General features: G+C 42.3%; 1 protein-coding gene across 2 annotated transcripts; it reads right to left on the reverse strand.

The window, feature by feature from the left end:
- Window positions 1–1,949: 1,949 nt before the first annotated feature.
- On the reverse strand, window positions 1,950–14,605 carry LOC120740506. Of its 2 annotated transcripts, none has more exons than XM_040042923.1 (5): window positions 14,509–14,605; window positions 14,262–14,328; window positions 4,884–5,474; window positions 4,672–4,791; window positions 1,950–3,699 (listed from the first exon to the last, which is right to left on the reverse strand). In XM_040042923.1, exons 2-5 carry the CDS (start codon window positions 14,273–14,275, stop codon window positions 2,757–2,759), a joined length of 1,668 nt encoding a protein of 555 aa, XP_039898857.1. In that variant the 5' UTR covers window positions 14,276–14,328; window positions 14,509–14,605; the 3' UTR covers window positions 1,950–2,756. The 2 variants fall into 2 exon arrangements, with proteins under 2 accessions (XP_039898857.1, XP_039898865.1); XM_040042931.1 differs by lacking the exon at window positions 14,509–14,605 and adding an exon at window positions 14,441–14,480.
- Window positions 14,606–14,722: the final 117 nt, after the last annotated feature.

Consider the following 14,722-nt stretch of genomic DNA (forward strand, 5'->3'; position numbering starts at 1 on the left):
TGTCCCGTATTCAGTAAGTGAAAATAAAATAAACAATAAAAGGTGAATCAAATGGACCATTACGGCAATGCTGGGATGGTCAATTTGGTAAAGTAAATCCGTTGGGCATCTTTATTTGCCTTTAGACAATAATTCTGATGGCAAAAGAGCCAAACAGGATAGGCAAAAAAAAAAAAGAAAAGAAAAAAAAGTGTTTGTGTTTGTACTCAATAATGCCCCTCAGGTGCCAGAGGCAGACAGAGGACCCAGGAGTCTTGGGGCACACGCAGCCTTCCAAACAGTACTGAAGACCGAAATCCAGTCTTAATTCCGTTAATCTAATGAAAAAAACAATTTTCCAAAATTTATAAGATTTATCTTTATTAAATTTAGAATCAGCGTACCGTACAGATAATTTGAATTTTACTTAATGTTACTTGCTATATAATGAAAATAGTAAAGCATAAAACACATTGCAAATACAATTTCAAAAAAAGAAACAAACTAATGACCAAAAATCACAGCTAGTAAACAGCCTGTAATCAGTTAAGACCAAAGCTTTGAAAAGCAGATTCCAGTTTTTAAACTTAATCACAGAATTCACAAAAGAAAAAGGGAAAAATTTCTGATATGATTCATCTTCTCATTGTCACATTTATATCATTTATATCTCCGTAATATTATTAATAAAATGTATTACTGCATGACGTTTGCACTATAGCATACATTTAGAAAACAGTGGAGCACACTGTGGTTCAGTTTTCCCATCTAATGCAGTCCTGTCTGTTTACTGATCGATTACCCTATAACTCAAATTTATGTTTCACTTTGATCAGATGAAAATTTAATTTGTTTTTCTCTAAAAATCTAACTCTTTATAAAAGGATAAAATGGCAAGTGTAGAATCCCTAGTTTTTCATCATTAGGCATCATTAATGAGGAAAAGAGTGTATATTCTGACGTTTTTTGCTGATCAAGTGTTTTGGACACTAGTCCAAGTCTAAAGACACGCAAAGGATACTGCCAAACTGTCCCAGTGGCCTACTGTTGATTCCACTGGTGATATATAAATATATAACATAATAAAGCAATATGTTTTTTCATTTTTTCATATATATATTTTAAGTAATAAAATATGTGAATTTTTATTGTTATTCAGTTCTTTGTATTGCTCTTTGACAGCTAAAACCATGTTTAAATGTACATACTTGACTAAAGTAATGTGTGGCTTACAAAACCTCTTTACTTTTATACAAAATTTAAGGCAGTTTTAAAGACAAGAGGGGTCCAACATAGTAACAACAAGGTGTACCTGTGAGGTTATATCAGTAATAGTTTATGAATTTATTTCAAATCTTAAAAGAAATCCTTGTTTTCAACTGAGAAACATTTGTTGTTGTTACATATTGCAATACTTGCATTACTTGAAATTGTTGCTTCAGCATCTTGCAGCAGTTTCTTCACCCACCACAACCACATCTGCTTCTGATAACCTCTGTCTTTGTATTTCTTTTTCTTTGACTCACTTTCTGTTCACTCTGTTTTTCCTTGTACTTTTATCTCAGCACCACGTTCAGCAAGAACAATGACTGCTGAGTTTTTGGTTGTTGGAATTTACATTTCCAACTGTCACATCAAATTACTAACTAAAAGTGGGTTTTACTTGTACGTTTATTTGTCTGTTTGTTTTACTTTAAGGACAATATGCACATATACTAACAATGACCTTGTTAAATACTGTAGCAATAAAATTAAGAGCATCACAGTTGTGGGAATTTTGTTTTTCTTCATCTGGAATATTTCATCATCATCATCATCATATATTTGCCTTTGAAACTGTAATTACAGCTGTCCCATGTTTTATAAGTGAAGCTTGCAAATGTGTAAGAGGCCATTCTATTTTTATGTAAAATATTGTAAAATATTGATTCTTAAACAAGAAAAACTACAACATCAATTTTTTGTTTTGTTTTTTTGTTTTAGAGTTTTCATCTAGTATCTGCTGCCTATCATCGACCACAGGCATAGCTTTTTAATTATATTCACTAAAACAATTCTGGATATTAACACATTTCATTGGATCAGTTAAAACTTTATATATCAACAGAGGGAAAATTTAAGGATACAAGTATTTATACAAAAAGAAACAGACTACATTTACATTATGATCATTACATGTGATTAGTGCTGCTGTTAAATTACCAGTGCAGTACACACACAGCAGACTGGTACAAGAATATTTCATCTGTTCTAAAATCTATGCACCAGAACTTCGTGTAATTACTGTGTAATAACAGAACTATTACAAAAAAATGTCTATATCTGGAAGTAATTATTTTTTATTTTATTGCATACTTGATTAAATAATGTTATTAATACGGTTTTATATTTGACTGTGCAAATAAAATGTTCAGCAGAATTATGTACAAATCACATATATTATTCAAATTTGACACTGACAGATATTTTCTCTGATACTTGATATTGCAGTAATCACAACTCTAGAATATACATTTTTTTCAGTTGGCTTATTGGCAATTAATGTAATTACAGCATGAGGATGCCTCGCTGCATGCTGTTACTGAAAAGACCTACAGTCTGACGATTGCTTTCAAACATTTTCCACATAAAACGGCTCTATGATCTGATCATAGTTTCAGTTAGCATGAGTCGAGCACTTCAGTGATCAGAAATTTACAACTGTTTCATTGCAGTTTTTTTAATCATTCAGCAGATGGTTCTACCCTTTCTGCTTCACTCTGTTTCTTCACCTCCATCTACAGATAAATTGGAGTCTCCAGGACAGCCTTCTTTTTTTCTGATGTTGGCAAACCTTCATTCAGAGAGTCATGCATCTTCTGCCATGAGTCGATCTCTGAACGCCAAAGTGCAGCTCTGGCTCTGATGAATTGTGAGACTTCAGTCTCGCTGCCTTTAGCCAGACTGATGCTGTCTTTACAGATGAAGAAAATATCCATGCTGAGGAAGAGAGCATTAAGTGCAATGAGACCTGCTCTTGCTGACTTGGAGAGTGCAAGGGTCCCTTTGGCTGCTGCCTGACCAATATCTGGGATATCTGAAGCAACCCTGGGTGCATTACGTAACGCTTGTCCTTCTTGAGCCACAACTTTCCCAGCACTCGTGAGCAGCTCTTCAGTTTGTAACATCTTAACAGCAGAAGCGGTATCAACAAGTGCATCAATACCCTTTCCAATAGCACCAGCGTTAGCTGCAATCTTGCCAACTCCCACAACCATATTTATGTTATGTGCGTCCAGTTTGGCGATGGTTTGACTGGTAACCTCCTCCAGACAACTCTGGAGACTCTGTACATCCTCCATAAAGTTCTTGAAGACTTCAGAGGCTTTCTTTCGTTGTGTAGCATTTACTCCAAGCTCTGTTGCAGTGGTCACAGCACTGTTGACTCCACTGGTGATTCCCAGCCCGACTCCAGTCATTGTCAAAGCTAGAGAAACTCCTGCTGTGAAAGGAATTAATGCCAAACCAACAATGGACAGCACACCTCCAACTGCCCCCACGGAGCTGCCTGCCACACTGGAAATCTTTGCCCCCAGATTCATTCTGTCTAACTGAACAGCTGTCTCCTCCAGCTCCTTTAGAAACTGCAGCATGGTGGGCTGTCGCTTGTCGAACTCACTAATGAACCCATGGCATGGTTCCTCCTGGAACAAGAACACCATTCGGAACTGCTCGTTCATCCTGAGAGAAGAAATTTAAAAAGAATTAGTGGGGTGACACATTTTAAAATGTCAGCATGTTATTGCAATATTAACACTATTTGGGTTTAGCTTTTAAGGTTACATGACCAACAAAAACATGTCATGTGTCCTGCAAAACATTTTTTTGGTTGCAGGGATAAAAGTCCTCCCTGCAGCCCATGAACAAGACTAGAGGTTTAACCTCCCACGACCCAAACTCTTTCAAGTCATGCATTTTTAATTTCTCTTTGCTATTTGGGCTGATTGTGACCTGATGAATGTAAAAACAAAGAATTACCTGATTTTTGTTTCTGAGAGAAATGAGATCCACATATGCGGACATTAGTTTTAAATTTTGATAGAGCAGTGGCAGTATAATGTCCTCGTAAGTGGATATCAGGCCCTTGTAGAGCAAAATTTTGTATTTTGACAACCCAAATTGTGATGTCCACATATGTGGATGCCAGGTCCCAGGAGGTTAAGGAACATTTACACTAGCTTCACTTTTAAGATCCAGAAGCTACATCATTTTTTGTATAGTGTAGTGTCCAGACCAAGCATATTTATCAGGGGTCTCGAACTCCAGGCCTCGAGGGGCAGTGCCCTGCAGGTTTTAGATGTGTTCTTGATCCAACACAGCTGATTTAAATGGCTAAATTATCTCCTCAACTTGTCTTGAAGTTCTCCGGAGGGCTGGTAATGAACTCATCATTTGATTCAGGTGTGTTGGCCCAGGGTGAGATGTAAAACCTGCAGGACACCGGCCCTCGAGGCCTGGAGTTCAAGACCCCTGATGCACTAGGAGTGAAACCGGTCTCACTGCAGTGGCAATGTCTACATCACAGCACCAACATCAAAGGACATCTTATGCAGGACAGTAGGACACCAGCAGTATCTGAGCCCTGAGATAAGATTAAAAAAAAAAAAAAAAAGAGTTCTGCACTGACACATATTTGGGAACAGAAAAACTTACCTGATCTCATCAAGCTGATTTACGTGATCAAGCATTCTCTGTATGTCATCCTCAGACAAATCCACATCAAGATCAACCACAGTTTCTACAGCCATCTTCAGACCAAAGTCACTGAAGCAGCTGTGAAGAACGCAGGTTGACTTATTTTATACAATAGATGATACTTAATGTGCAAAATTCCTTAATATTTTGTATATCATTTATTTGTTTACCTTTTGTCCAACTTATCACAGATTGTCTTGGAGGTCTGTATGTATCTGTCCAGCTGATATGCCAGCACTTCCACATTCTGGAGTTTGGGAAGGAAGAAGACGTTGTCGTCTCTTTTAAAATCCAGCAGCAGAGGACAGATCCCTCGTGCAGCCATGATGACAGCCTGAACATACTCAGGACTGATCCCTTCTGGAAGGTGTAACACCTGGTTCTCCGTGAACACATGCAGCGAGGTCACTGCCAGCTTCTCCACTGCATCCAGGAAGCTGCTGAGACTCTCCAGGCCACTTGCAGTGTCCTTCAACACTTTGACCAGCTCATTCTCCAGCGCTACACGCTTGCTGTCTACATTCACAGTCACCTTGCTCTTCATATACTCCACAAAGGCTTTACCTTTTTTCTCTGACTTAGTAACATGGTTGAAGTTTAGGTCAAGTGCTTCAAGTCTATCTTTGATATCCCTCATCATTTCTACCTCTGTGTCTCTCCAGAGCATCCATTTAGAGAAAATCTCACAGAATGCTCTCACTGTGTGGATGTAGGTGAGGGTGTCTGTGGTGTAGCGGCACAAGGCCTCCTGTAGCTCCTTTCTGTAACACAAAGCATCATCTGTTTGTGAGGTTTCTGGGGGAATTCAAACAAAACTTGTACATGACAGCTCGGTCGCAGAGCTCAGTAAAAAGTGCACTACAGAACAACTTTAATAGTTTAAACACTTTTATTTAAAATGTACAGCACACACTGTAAACCCGAATGTTCAAAGTAATTAAATAGATTAAGTAGTGTATACTCAAAGTCTTTAAAAAGTTCTGTTAACTTAAATATGTCAAGTTTGTGTAACATGTTCTTCCTTTTGAGTAAATGAAACTAATAATATTTGATTGAATTGAACTATTTCTATATTAAGTAAGCATCACTTAAAATCATAACTTAAGCACAACGTAACACAGTTAAGTTAGGACATATAAGAATGGTAAAGCCCTGTTATTTTTGTTGTTTCAAGTAGGTAGGATTTAATAATAAACTTAATTTATGTAGCACATGCTAAAATACAATAAAATCTCAAAGTGTTTCACCAAATAGGTAAAATCAAATTGTCTTAAATGCATTAGTGGAAGACAAAATGTATTTATTTTAATATTCATTGTTTTATCAATGTATCCTACATATATATTTTTAATTTTTTCCGTTAGTGTTGAGCAGCTGCAGGAATCAATTTTTATTCCGAGTTAATCTCTGATTCACCCTCCGAAGCGGAAGGCGGCGCTAATGAGCATTAATACGAAACACAGAAGAAGTAAAGGTATATGGGCGGGAACAGCACCAAAGAGGCAACACGGACGACTGGAGAAAGTTGGACCTAATGGCAGCAACTAGCATCACTGGACTTACAGTACGTTTTCAATGTTGATAATAGTTTATTGTTAAAATACGAATATTTAGTTGTATTTTGGGTGCGTGTCAAAAAGAATGGCAGAAATGTCGGGTCCTGTTTTTTTATGTGCTTTGCTGCTCTCCCCGAAGGAAACTTTGCACTTGCAGAGCTAGCATTAAGTTGTTGTAATGAGGGTCGCAGGCTGTTTAAAAAGTTAGATACCACTTGTTCTAGAGGTGGCGCCCGGTCGCCTAGTATGAAACAAAGTGTTTTAATCTCTCTAAATTTTTAAACCCCCTCTCATGACTCAGAATAGTTGGGTCCAAACAAGCCCGTTGTCCCTGCAGTTACACAGCGGAGATACCTGTCTGCAGTGAGAGTTCTTTCAAGCCGTTTGCTTGTTAGAAACGCTATATTTTAAACTATATGTGCAGGGTTAGGGTTGTGAAGGAGTGAAGGAGCTCTTGGACCTCTGGCCTGCTTTAAAAATGGAGTCTGAGGTAATATGGATCAGCTCTCTTTAAAATGAAAATTGTAATTCTTACTCATGTGGCAGCTTTTTGCTGCTTTATAAAGGTGTGCGAGATTCTTCATATTGAACTGTGTTGTCCTTCTGCTGTAGTTGTATGCAGAGTTTCAGCGGATTACAAATCAGAACCTGCCCAATACATTCTACGCTGAACTTGACCGCCATCTTCCTCGACTGATGACCTTATTCAGACAGAAGGCATCAAAAACTGGGAAGACAGCAGATGCCCTGGCTGAAAGTCTAAGAATTCACAATGAACAGGTAATAATAGATTGTTACACATTTCATAGGTTGAACCAGTGGAACATTGGACAGGTTCAATGATTTAAATGAGCTTTTTGAATTTTGCTATTACTCCACTTTGTGTTTGCTATTTGTCTGACTGTATTAAAGATGTGAACAGGTTATTTGTGGACATATGTTCTGATTTGACTGTTGTTGTTGTATATACAATTCTGTTTTTCATCTGGAAATAGGAAATCCATGATATCCACACCAAGCGCACTACCGTTCTCCACGCCCTTCCTGTCTATCTGCATGAGGATGTCTCTGGATTTTTCAGAACCTGAGTATCCTTAAGTATCTAACAGATACTACTGTGTATATAAACAGTGCATCAAAGTACAAACATGTATTTTGATGCACTGTTTGGACTTACCTTTGTTTAGTCTACCCATACGGTTTCCATGTATGGTCTTTTCTGTCTCCTCACTATGAATGAACTGAATTGGTGTTTTGTTGAAAGTGATAAGATGTTTAGTAAAACATTTTCCTGTGTATTTCCTTTAGCTTAGTTTCAGTCTCTCACACCACTTGATTCTCTGGTGAATTAGCTGATTTATGTGTGCAGAACATGGATCTTCTGTTTTTCACCTCTTACAATGAGACTCAGGTCTCCCTTGTAAAAGAGGTATTGGATCTCAATGGGAGTTGGTAAAATGAGAAATTATATGTCGTCTGTTGTATTTCTTGGGTTAGATTGTGATTAGTATCTCTTTTTCATTAATTCAGGACGAATCTGATGAGTTGGAGCTTGATGGTGTTGAAGTGGCCCTCTTCACTGTCATCAGTGACCATGACACGACAAGTCCAGTTCACTACCAACCTGTGAAAATCTCTGTCGTCATTGGAAGTGATGCCGTGTTCAGTCTCCCCAGATTTGGTGAAGCCTTCCTGGTAATGTTTGGACTGATCTATGCACTTCACCTCAGCTACACCAAAGCCCTGACCAACACTTTAGAATTTACTCAAAAGATTTTACTTGGTCTAGAAAGTGGTAAACTGTCACCCTGTCAGCGGTAGTGTCGTGGATGAGAGAAGGAGGACCCAAACGCTGGACTCACAGGCAGGTAGGTGAAGGTGGATGTTTATTGCCGAAGGAGTGAGCAAACAGTACAGAGGGAGGAAATGGCTGGCTGGCTGAGTGAGTGAGTGAGTGAGTGAGTGAGTGAGTGAGTGAGTGAACAAAGGACTGACTGACTGAACATACAGACGACATTGCCATCAGACGTACATCATCAATGACCCGACACTGAATGGGTAGAACCGAGGGCTTAAATACACAGACTGGTGATAATGATGATAATGAGAGACCGGTGAGTACACAGCTGAACATAATGAACTAATGATAATGGGAAGAGGACTGAACATAATACACACAGACCAAGGCTAACACAATAAAAAACAGGAAGTGGAACAGGCAGTAGATAAGCAGTGAATGTGAACTGAAAACACTGGGTCACCGACCCAGGAACCCTGACAGTACCCCCCCCAAAGGCCGGCACCCGACGGCCAAAAGAAAAAGAACCAGAACAGGGCGGGCGGAGGGGGCCCAGGACGGAGGGACGGAGTCCACACAGAGACAGTTCAGGAGGGTGGCCACGCGGCCCGAGGCCGAGACAGTTCAGGTGGGCGGCCATGTGGACACAGTTCGGGAGGCCGGCCGTGCGGAAGGCAACGGCGGCCACTCAGGCAAAGGCGGTCCGGGGGCCGGCCGTGCGGAAGGCAACGGCGGCCCGGGGGCCGGCCGTGCGGAAGGCAACGGCGGCGGCGAAGGAGACGACGGAGCAGTTCAGGGGACCGGCCGCGCGGAAGGCAGCGGCGGCGGCGAAGGAGACGGAGCAGTTCAGGGGGCCGGCCGCGCGGAAGGCAGCGGCGGCTCTCCGGTGTTAGGCGTGCCGGCCATGGCCCGGTGGGCGCAGGACCAGACGAGGCAGGACCAGACGAGGCAGGACCAGACGAGGCAGGACCAGACGAGGCAGGACCAGACGATGGCGATGCGGGGGCCGGACCAGGCGTCGCTGCAGAGGCTGAGGCTGGACCAGGCGACGGCGAAGCAGGAGCTGAGGCTGAGGCCGGACCGGGCGAAGCAGAGGCCGACGCCGGACCAGGCGATGACGGGGCCGGACCGGGCGAAGCAGAGGCCGAAGCTGGAGCAGGCGAAACAAAAGCCGTAGGCTCTGAGGCTGGGCCAGACGAGGACGAAGGCTCTGAGGCTGGGCCAGACGAGGACGAAGGCTCTGAGGCTGGAGCCGGACCGGGCGACGTTGAAGGCGAGGCAGAGGCCGGGCCGGGCGTGGGTGCAGCCGAGGCAGAGGCCGGACCGGGCGACGTTGAAGGCGAGGCAGAGGCCGGGCCGGGCGTGGGTGCAGCCGAGGCAGAGGCCTGACCAGGCGAAGCTGAAGCCTCCGGCTGGAGACAGGCCGGGCCAGCGGGTGCGGAAACCCCTGGCTGGGGGAGCAGGAGAGCTCACAGCTGGCTCTGGGTGCTGTGGCTGCAGGTCTGGGAACCGAACAGGATGGTGGACAGGCGACTGGGAAACAGGAGGTGACTGGGGGACAGGAGCAGACTGGACTGACTGGACAGGGGACTGAGCTACAGGTGAGAGGACAGATTGGACTGAGGAGACCAATGGAGAAACAGAGGTCGGTGAGGCTAATGGCTGAGCTAAAGAGTGAGCTAGTGAAGGGGACAACAGTGCAGCCTGGGCTAATAAAGCTGGTGCCTGAGCAGGGGACACCTCAGCTAGCCTAACCAGTGATACTGCGAGGGCGTGAAAAGCTGGATCAGGAGGTGGATGAAGGGGTGAAGTAGTAGGTGGACCGGTTAGCTCTTTCAAGCCTCCAGGGAGGTCAGGCTGGGTTCTGGCTGCCCTCAGCCTGGGCACTGGGACAGGCACAGAAGGTGGCTGGACACCAGTCACCCCCACCCGAGAAACAGGAGCGGGTGTGGAGGTAGACTGGGTCGCAGCTGCCCTCCTCCTGGGAGCTGGCACAGGAGTGGGCGTAGGTTGACTGACAGGAGTGGAAATAATGACTGGGTGAGTGACACTGACAGGTCTATCGGGTTGTATTCTGGTCTTTCTGCCACCACTATTTACAGTCTTTGACTGAACAGTCTTCGGGGAGCCAGAGCAGAAAAAAAATCTTCCCAGTCCACATCATCCTCCAGGAGGGAAACTCCCCATGTATCAGAAAAGAGTCTATTGTGTGTTTTAAGTGGATAATCAGATGAGGGGTGTGGAAAACAGTCACTGGAACTCACCACCGGGAGTTGCTGAACAGAGTCCGTTTTATGGCGGCGTGTGCGCCACTTTCCCCGGGAAGAGGAAGCGGGCCGGATAAACGGCTGAGCCTCTGGCGCGGTAGCCTCCGCTGTGCCGAGGTGGGAGGTGTAGCCGCTGTGCCGTGGCGAGGCGGAAAGGCTGGAGAGTGAAGCGGCTGGCGGGCGAGCGAGGAGCGGAGCGGCGGGAGAGCGAGCGGCCGAAGCTTGGGCTGTGACGCCCACTCTCCGCGGCGAATGCTCCGGTGCAGCTGAGGCAGCAGGTGGGGGAACGCGGCGTCTCCGAGGCCCGCCCAGAGCCAGGCGAGTCCCCTCGAAGACGTGCTCTCTCTCCGCGAAGAGCCGCTGTTTTCCCCGAAGCCCCTCCGTCCAGCGAAGGAGCGCTGCCTCCTGCCGCTCGAAAAGTTCAGAGTCCGCTGGGTCCACAACGCGGGGTCGGGTCATTCTGTCAGCGGTAGTGTCGTGGATGAGAGAAGGAGGACCCAAACGCTGGACTCACAGGCAGGTAGGTGAAGGTGGATGTTTATTGCCGAAGGAGTGAGCAAACAGTACAGAGGGAGGAAATGGCTGGCTGGCTGGCTGGCTGGCTGGCTGGCTGACTGAACGAACGAACGAACGAACGAACGAACGAACGAACGAACGAACGAACGAACGAACGAACGAACGAACGAACGAACGAACGAACGAACGAACGAACGAACGAACGAACGAACGAACGAACGAACGACTGACTGAACATACAGACGACATTGCCATCAGACGTACATCATCAATGACCCGACACTGAATGGGTAGAACCGAGGGCTTAAATACACAGACTGGTGATAATGATGATAATGAGAGACCGGTGAGTACACAGCTGAACATAATGAACTAATGATAATGGGAAGAGGACTGAACATAATACACACAGACCAAGGCTAATACAATAAAACAGGAAGTGGAACAGGCAGTAGATAAGCAGTGAATGTGAACTGAAAACACTGAGTCACCGACCCAGGAACCCTGACACACCCAGGTTACAGACCCTCAAGAATGACTTGGTTATGTAGGAACTCATCTGAAAGAAGGATGCAGGGTGAAGCATTATAAAAGGCTAGTTCAAAGTTCTCTCCTTTTATCTAAATAATGCCTCAAAACATTATTGCATCTACAGGTGTTCAGCCAATAGGTCCAAACTATACAACGTGCCTTTGTTCTCATTAACATAATGCAAAGCAACACTAATGTTTTGTATGTTTTAATGTTTTTCGTAATACTATTTCTAAAACATTGTGGGCTGCGCAAGATGACCTAAATTTCACTGTTTGATACTGGTTAATGTAAAACAAATGGCATTGTAATTCACTCAAGTTGCTGCCCTGTTGCCTTATTCAGATATTAGCCAGAGAGCCAAAAGCACATTTTGATATTATTTATTATTATTTGGCATTATTTTTCATTACTCTGACAGTTTTCCTGACTAAACAATTTTTGGTCTACTTATTTTAATTTATAAATGTTTTTGTTAATTATTTTTAATTTATTTTTAATTTTTTTTAAATGTATTTAATTTCTGTAGGTTGATTATAGATTGTCCTTATACATTGTATTGAACTGTCCTTAAACCCAAATTTTTTCAATACTCCAAATAGGAAGAGCCAGCTAACGCTATCAAATGCCTTTTCTTGATCTAAACTTATTAACACAGTACCGATATTAGTCTTTTCTGCATTATCAATAATGTGAAGGACTCTCCTTATATTATCCTGTGCCTGACGTCCCTTAATGAATCCGGTTTGATCCACTTCTATCAGATCTGGTACAAAGTTTTGAAGTCTTTTGCTAATGATCGAAGCGTACAATTTGTAATCGTTATTTAGAAGGGAAATGGGTCTGTAATTCTTGCAATATTCTTTATTCTTTCCTTCTTTGGGTAAAATTGTGATAATAGCGTCTCCCCATGATGGTGGGGCTATTCCCTGATTCAAATTCCAGTTGAAGCAGGATAGAAGAAGTGGCTTGAGTTCTTCTTTGAAAACTTTATAAAATTCAGCCTGAAAGCCATCACTACCTTCCTTCCTAATTTCAACATAGTGCTAAATGGGAGCAGGGAAGATACTGTTCAATGGCAGATGTTTATGACTTTTGCATATTAAGTTACCGATACTCATTGTAATTGAGGCAATCAATTGCCTCAATGGTGTACTGCAATTCTGTGTTTTTTCTTTTTTATACATTTTCTCTGTTTTGTCCTGGTGCTGTTGCTGTACACCAACAGAAGATATAGCTCTTCTTCTTTGGGTGTGTACTGTGTATATTCTGCTTCATCCGTTTCAAATTTATTTAAACTTTTGGTCAGAGGGCCCGGTTGCGCCAGTGTCCGGCAGCCTCGCCTCTGTCAGTGCGCCCCAGGGCAGCTGTGGCTACAACGTAGCTTGCCATTGCCAGTGTGTGAATGTGTGTGTGAATGTGTGTGTGAATGGGTGAATGACTGAATGTAGTGTAAAGCGCTTTGGGGTCCTTAGGGACTGAGTAAAGCGCTATACAAATGCAGGACATTTAAACTTGAATATTTGTCACCCAATTCCTGTCCTGATGGGACTTTTATTACTTATTATAAAGCCCGACTTCAGACATGCATAAGCAGGTAACATTAATGTGACTAAGTCATTTTGCTCTAGAGGTATTTTCTTCAGGCCTCAATGGTTAGAGTGGTAGAAAAACACCTGGGATATTAATTAGCAGCACACTCATTATCAGATTGTTAATATTAATGCAACAGTGCTCATGTATCATGTCTGTTACAGTTGCAGTGTTTATGACTTAACCACAGACTTTGTCCTTTAATACATCTCTGTATAAAGTTTTTCTATAGCCCCTCCAAACGTTTATGTAAGTAGTCATTGTGATGAAAAGAAAGAAAAAAGCAAAGATATGTTTTTTGGGAGGGGACATTGCATATTTGTACATTTTTTAGGTTTAAAAGATTAAAATATGAAAAGGCTAAAAGTCTAACCGCTAACAAAGAGACACGTTTTCGTGTAAAAACCAGCAGTCCCATCACAAGTTTTTAAAATTAAATCTAACATGAAAACTTTGATGTAACCGGAACTGCAGCTGATTAAAGTGAAAGAGTAGATACGTAGAAGTAAAGCGGTCCTGTTCCTCCAACGATTCTTTTAAAGTCGCTGGGTGTGTACTAGTCACCTCTAGTAGTATTTTACTACTAGAGGTGGGAATCACCATACATCCCACGATACGATATTATCACAATACTTAATGCACGATACGATATTATTGCGATTTTCTTTTCTTTTTTTTAAATATCTGCGATATTCAGATTCTGTACATAAAGGTAAACTTTATCAATATTCATTTTATCTAATATCAAAGTCTCGCACTCAGTCTTTCTCTCATTTCAGTCAGTTTTATTGTTGACAAACTGAACGGTTTGTATTACAGTCTAGTCCAACTTAACTGAATGCAACCATCTGGTACAATTATAGCTATTCTGAACTATGCAATTTAAGAAAACTATGCAGCCCATTCAGCAACTGAAGAATTTGAAAGTAAATTAAAACAAAATATAATTTTACATTAAATAAAAAAGTTTTAAACTTAATTAAAATAAAACCTGTCTTAAATTAAAATAAGTAAACTGTCATGTTTATTGCTGCCAAAAAAAAGTTAAACACATTTGGACAGTGAAGGAATGTCAGGATTCTTGCTCAGAAAAAGGAGCTGATCAACATGCTCTGAAGTCAGAGCACAAAAACTTTTTTTGTAACAAAATATCGATTTCTGTTGTCCCTGTATCGATACATTATTAGCAAACAAAATATCACGATACTACACAGTATCGATTTTTTCCCCCACCCCTATTTACTACATGCACTCTAAAAGTTTTCCGTGCACCATGAGCTGCCTTACCTTGCCTCAGACATCTTCTTCTTCTCTGTGTGTTGTGTTCAGGTCCTCGCGGAGGTCTCACCTTTATCTGCGCAAAGGAAACAAGAACAGGATGGATGAAGCCCGCAGTCCAGCTGTTGTAGAAATGAACAAGCTCTCAATACCACGCCTCGAGTGGACCTGCTGAAATAACTGCATACTCAGTAATTAAACTGCCCGGTCACAAATGTTAAGTTTCGTTTTCACTTCTCCACATTATGAGCCACACCTGTTTGTGTAACACCTTGGGTCATCGACAGTCAGCTGACTTTTGTTTGTTAAGTTTGTTATAGGTTGGTAAAGACTTATAGTAAACGTTTGACCTCTGTTATTGCCAACAAAGGTTATGTTACAAAGTATTGAGTTGTATTTTTGTTATTGACCAAATACTTATTTTCCACCCTGATTTACGAATAAATTCTTTACAAATCCTACCATGTGGA

The sequence above is a fragment of the Simochromis diagramma genome, unplaced genomic scaffold (assembly GCF_900408965.1).
Source record: "Simochromis diagramma unplaced genomic scaffold, fSimDia1.1 OVJJ01000321.1, whole genome shotgun sequence".
In the NCBI taxonomy this organism is placed as follows: Eukaryota; Metazoa; Chordata; class Actinopteri; order Cichliformes; family Cichlidae; genus Simochromis; species Simochromis diagramma.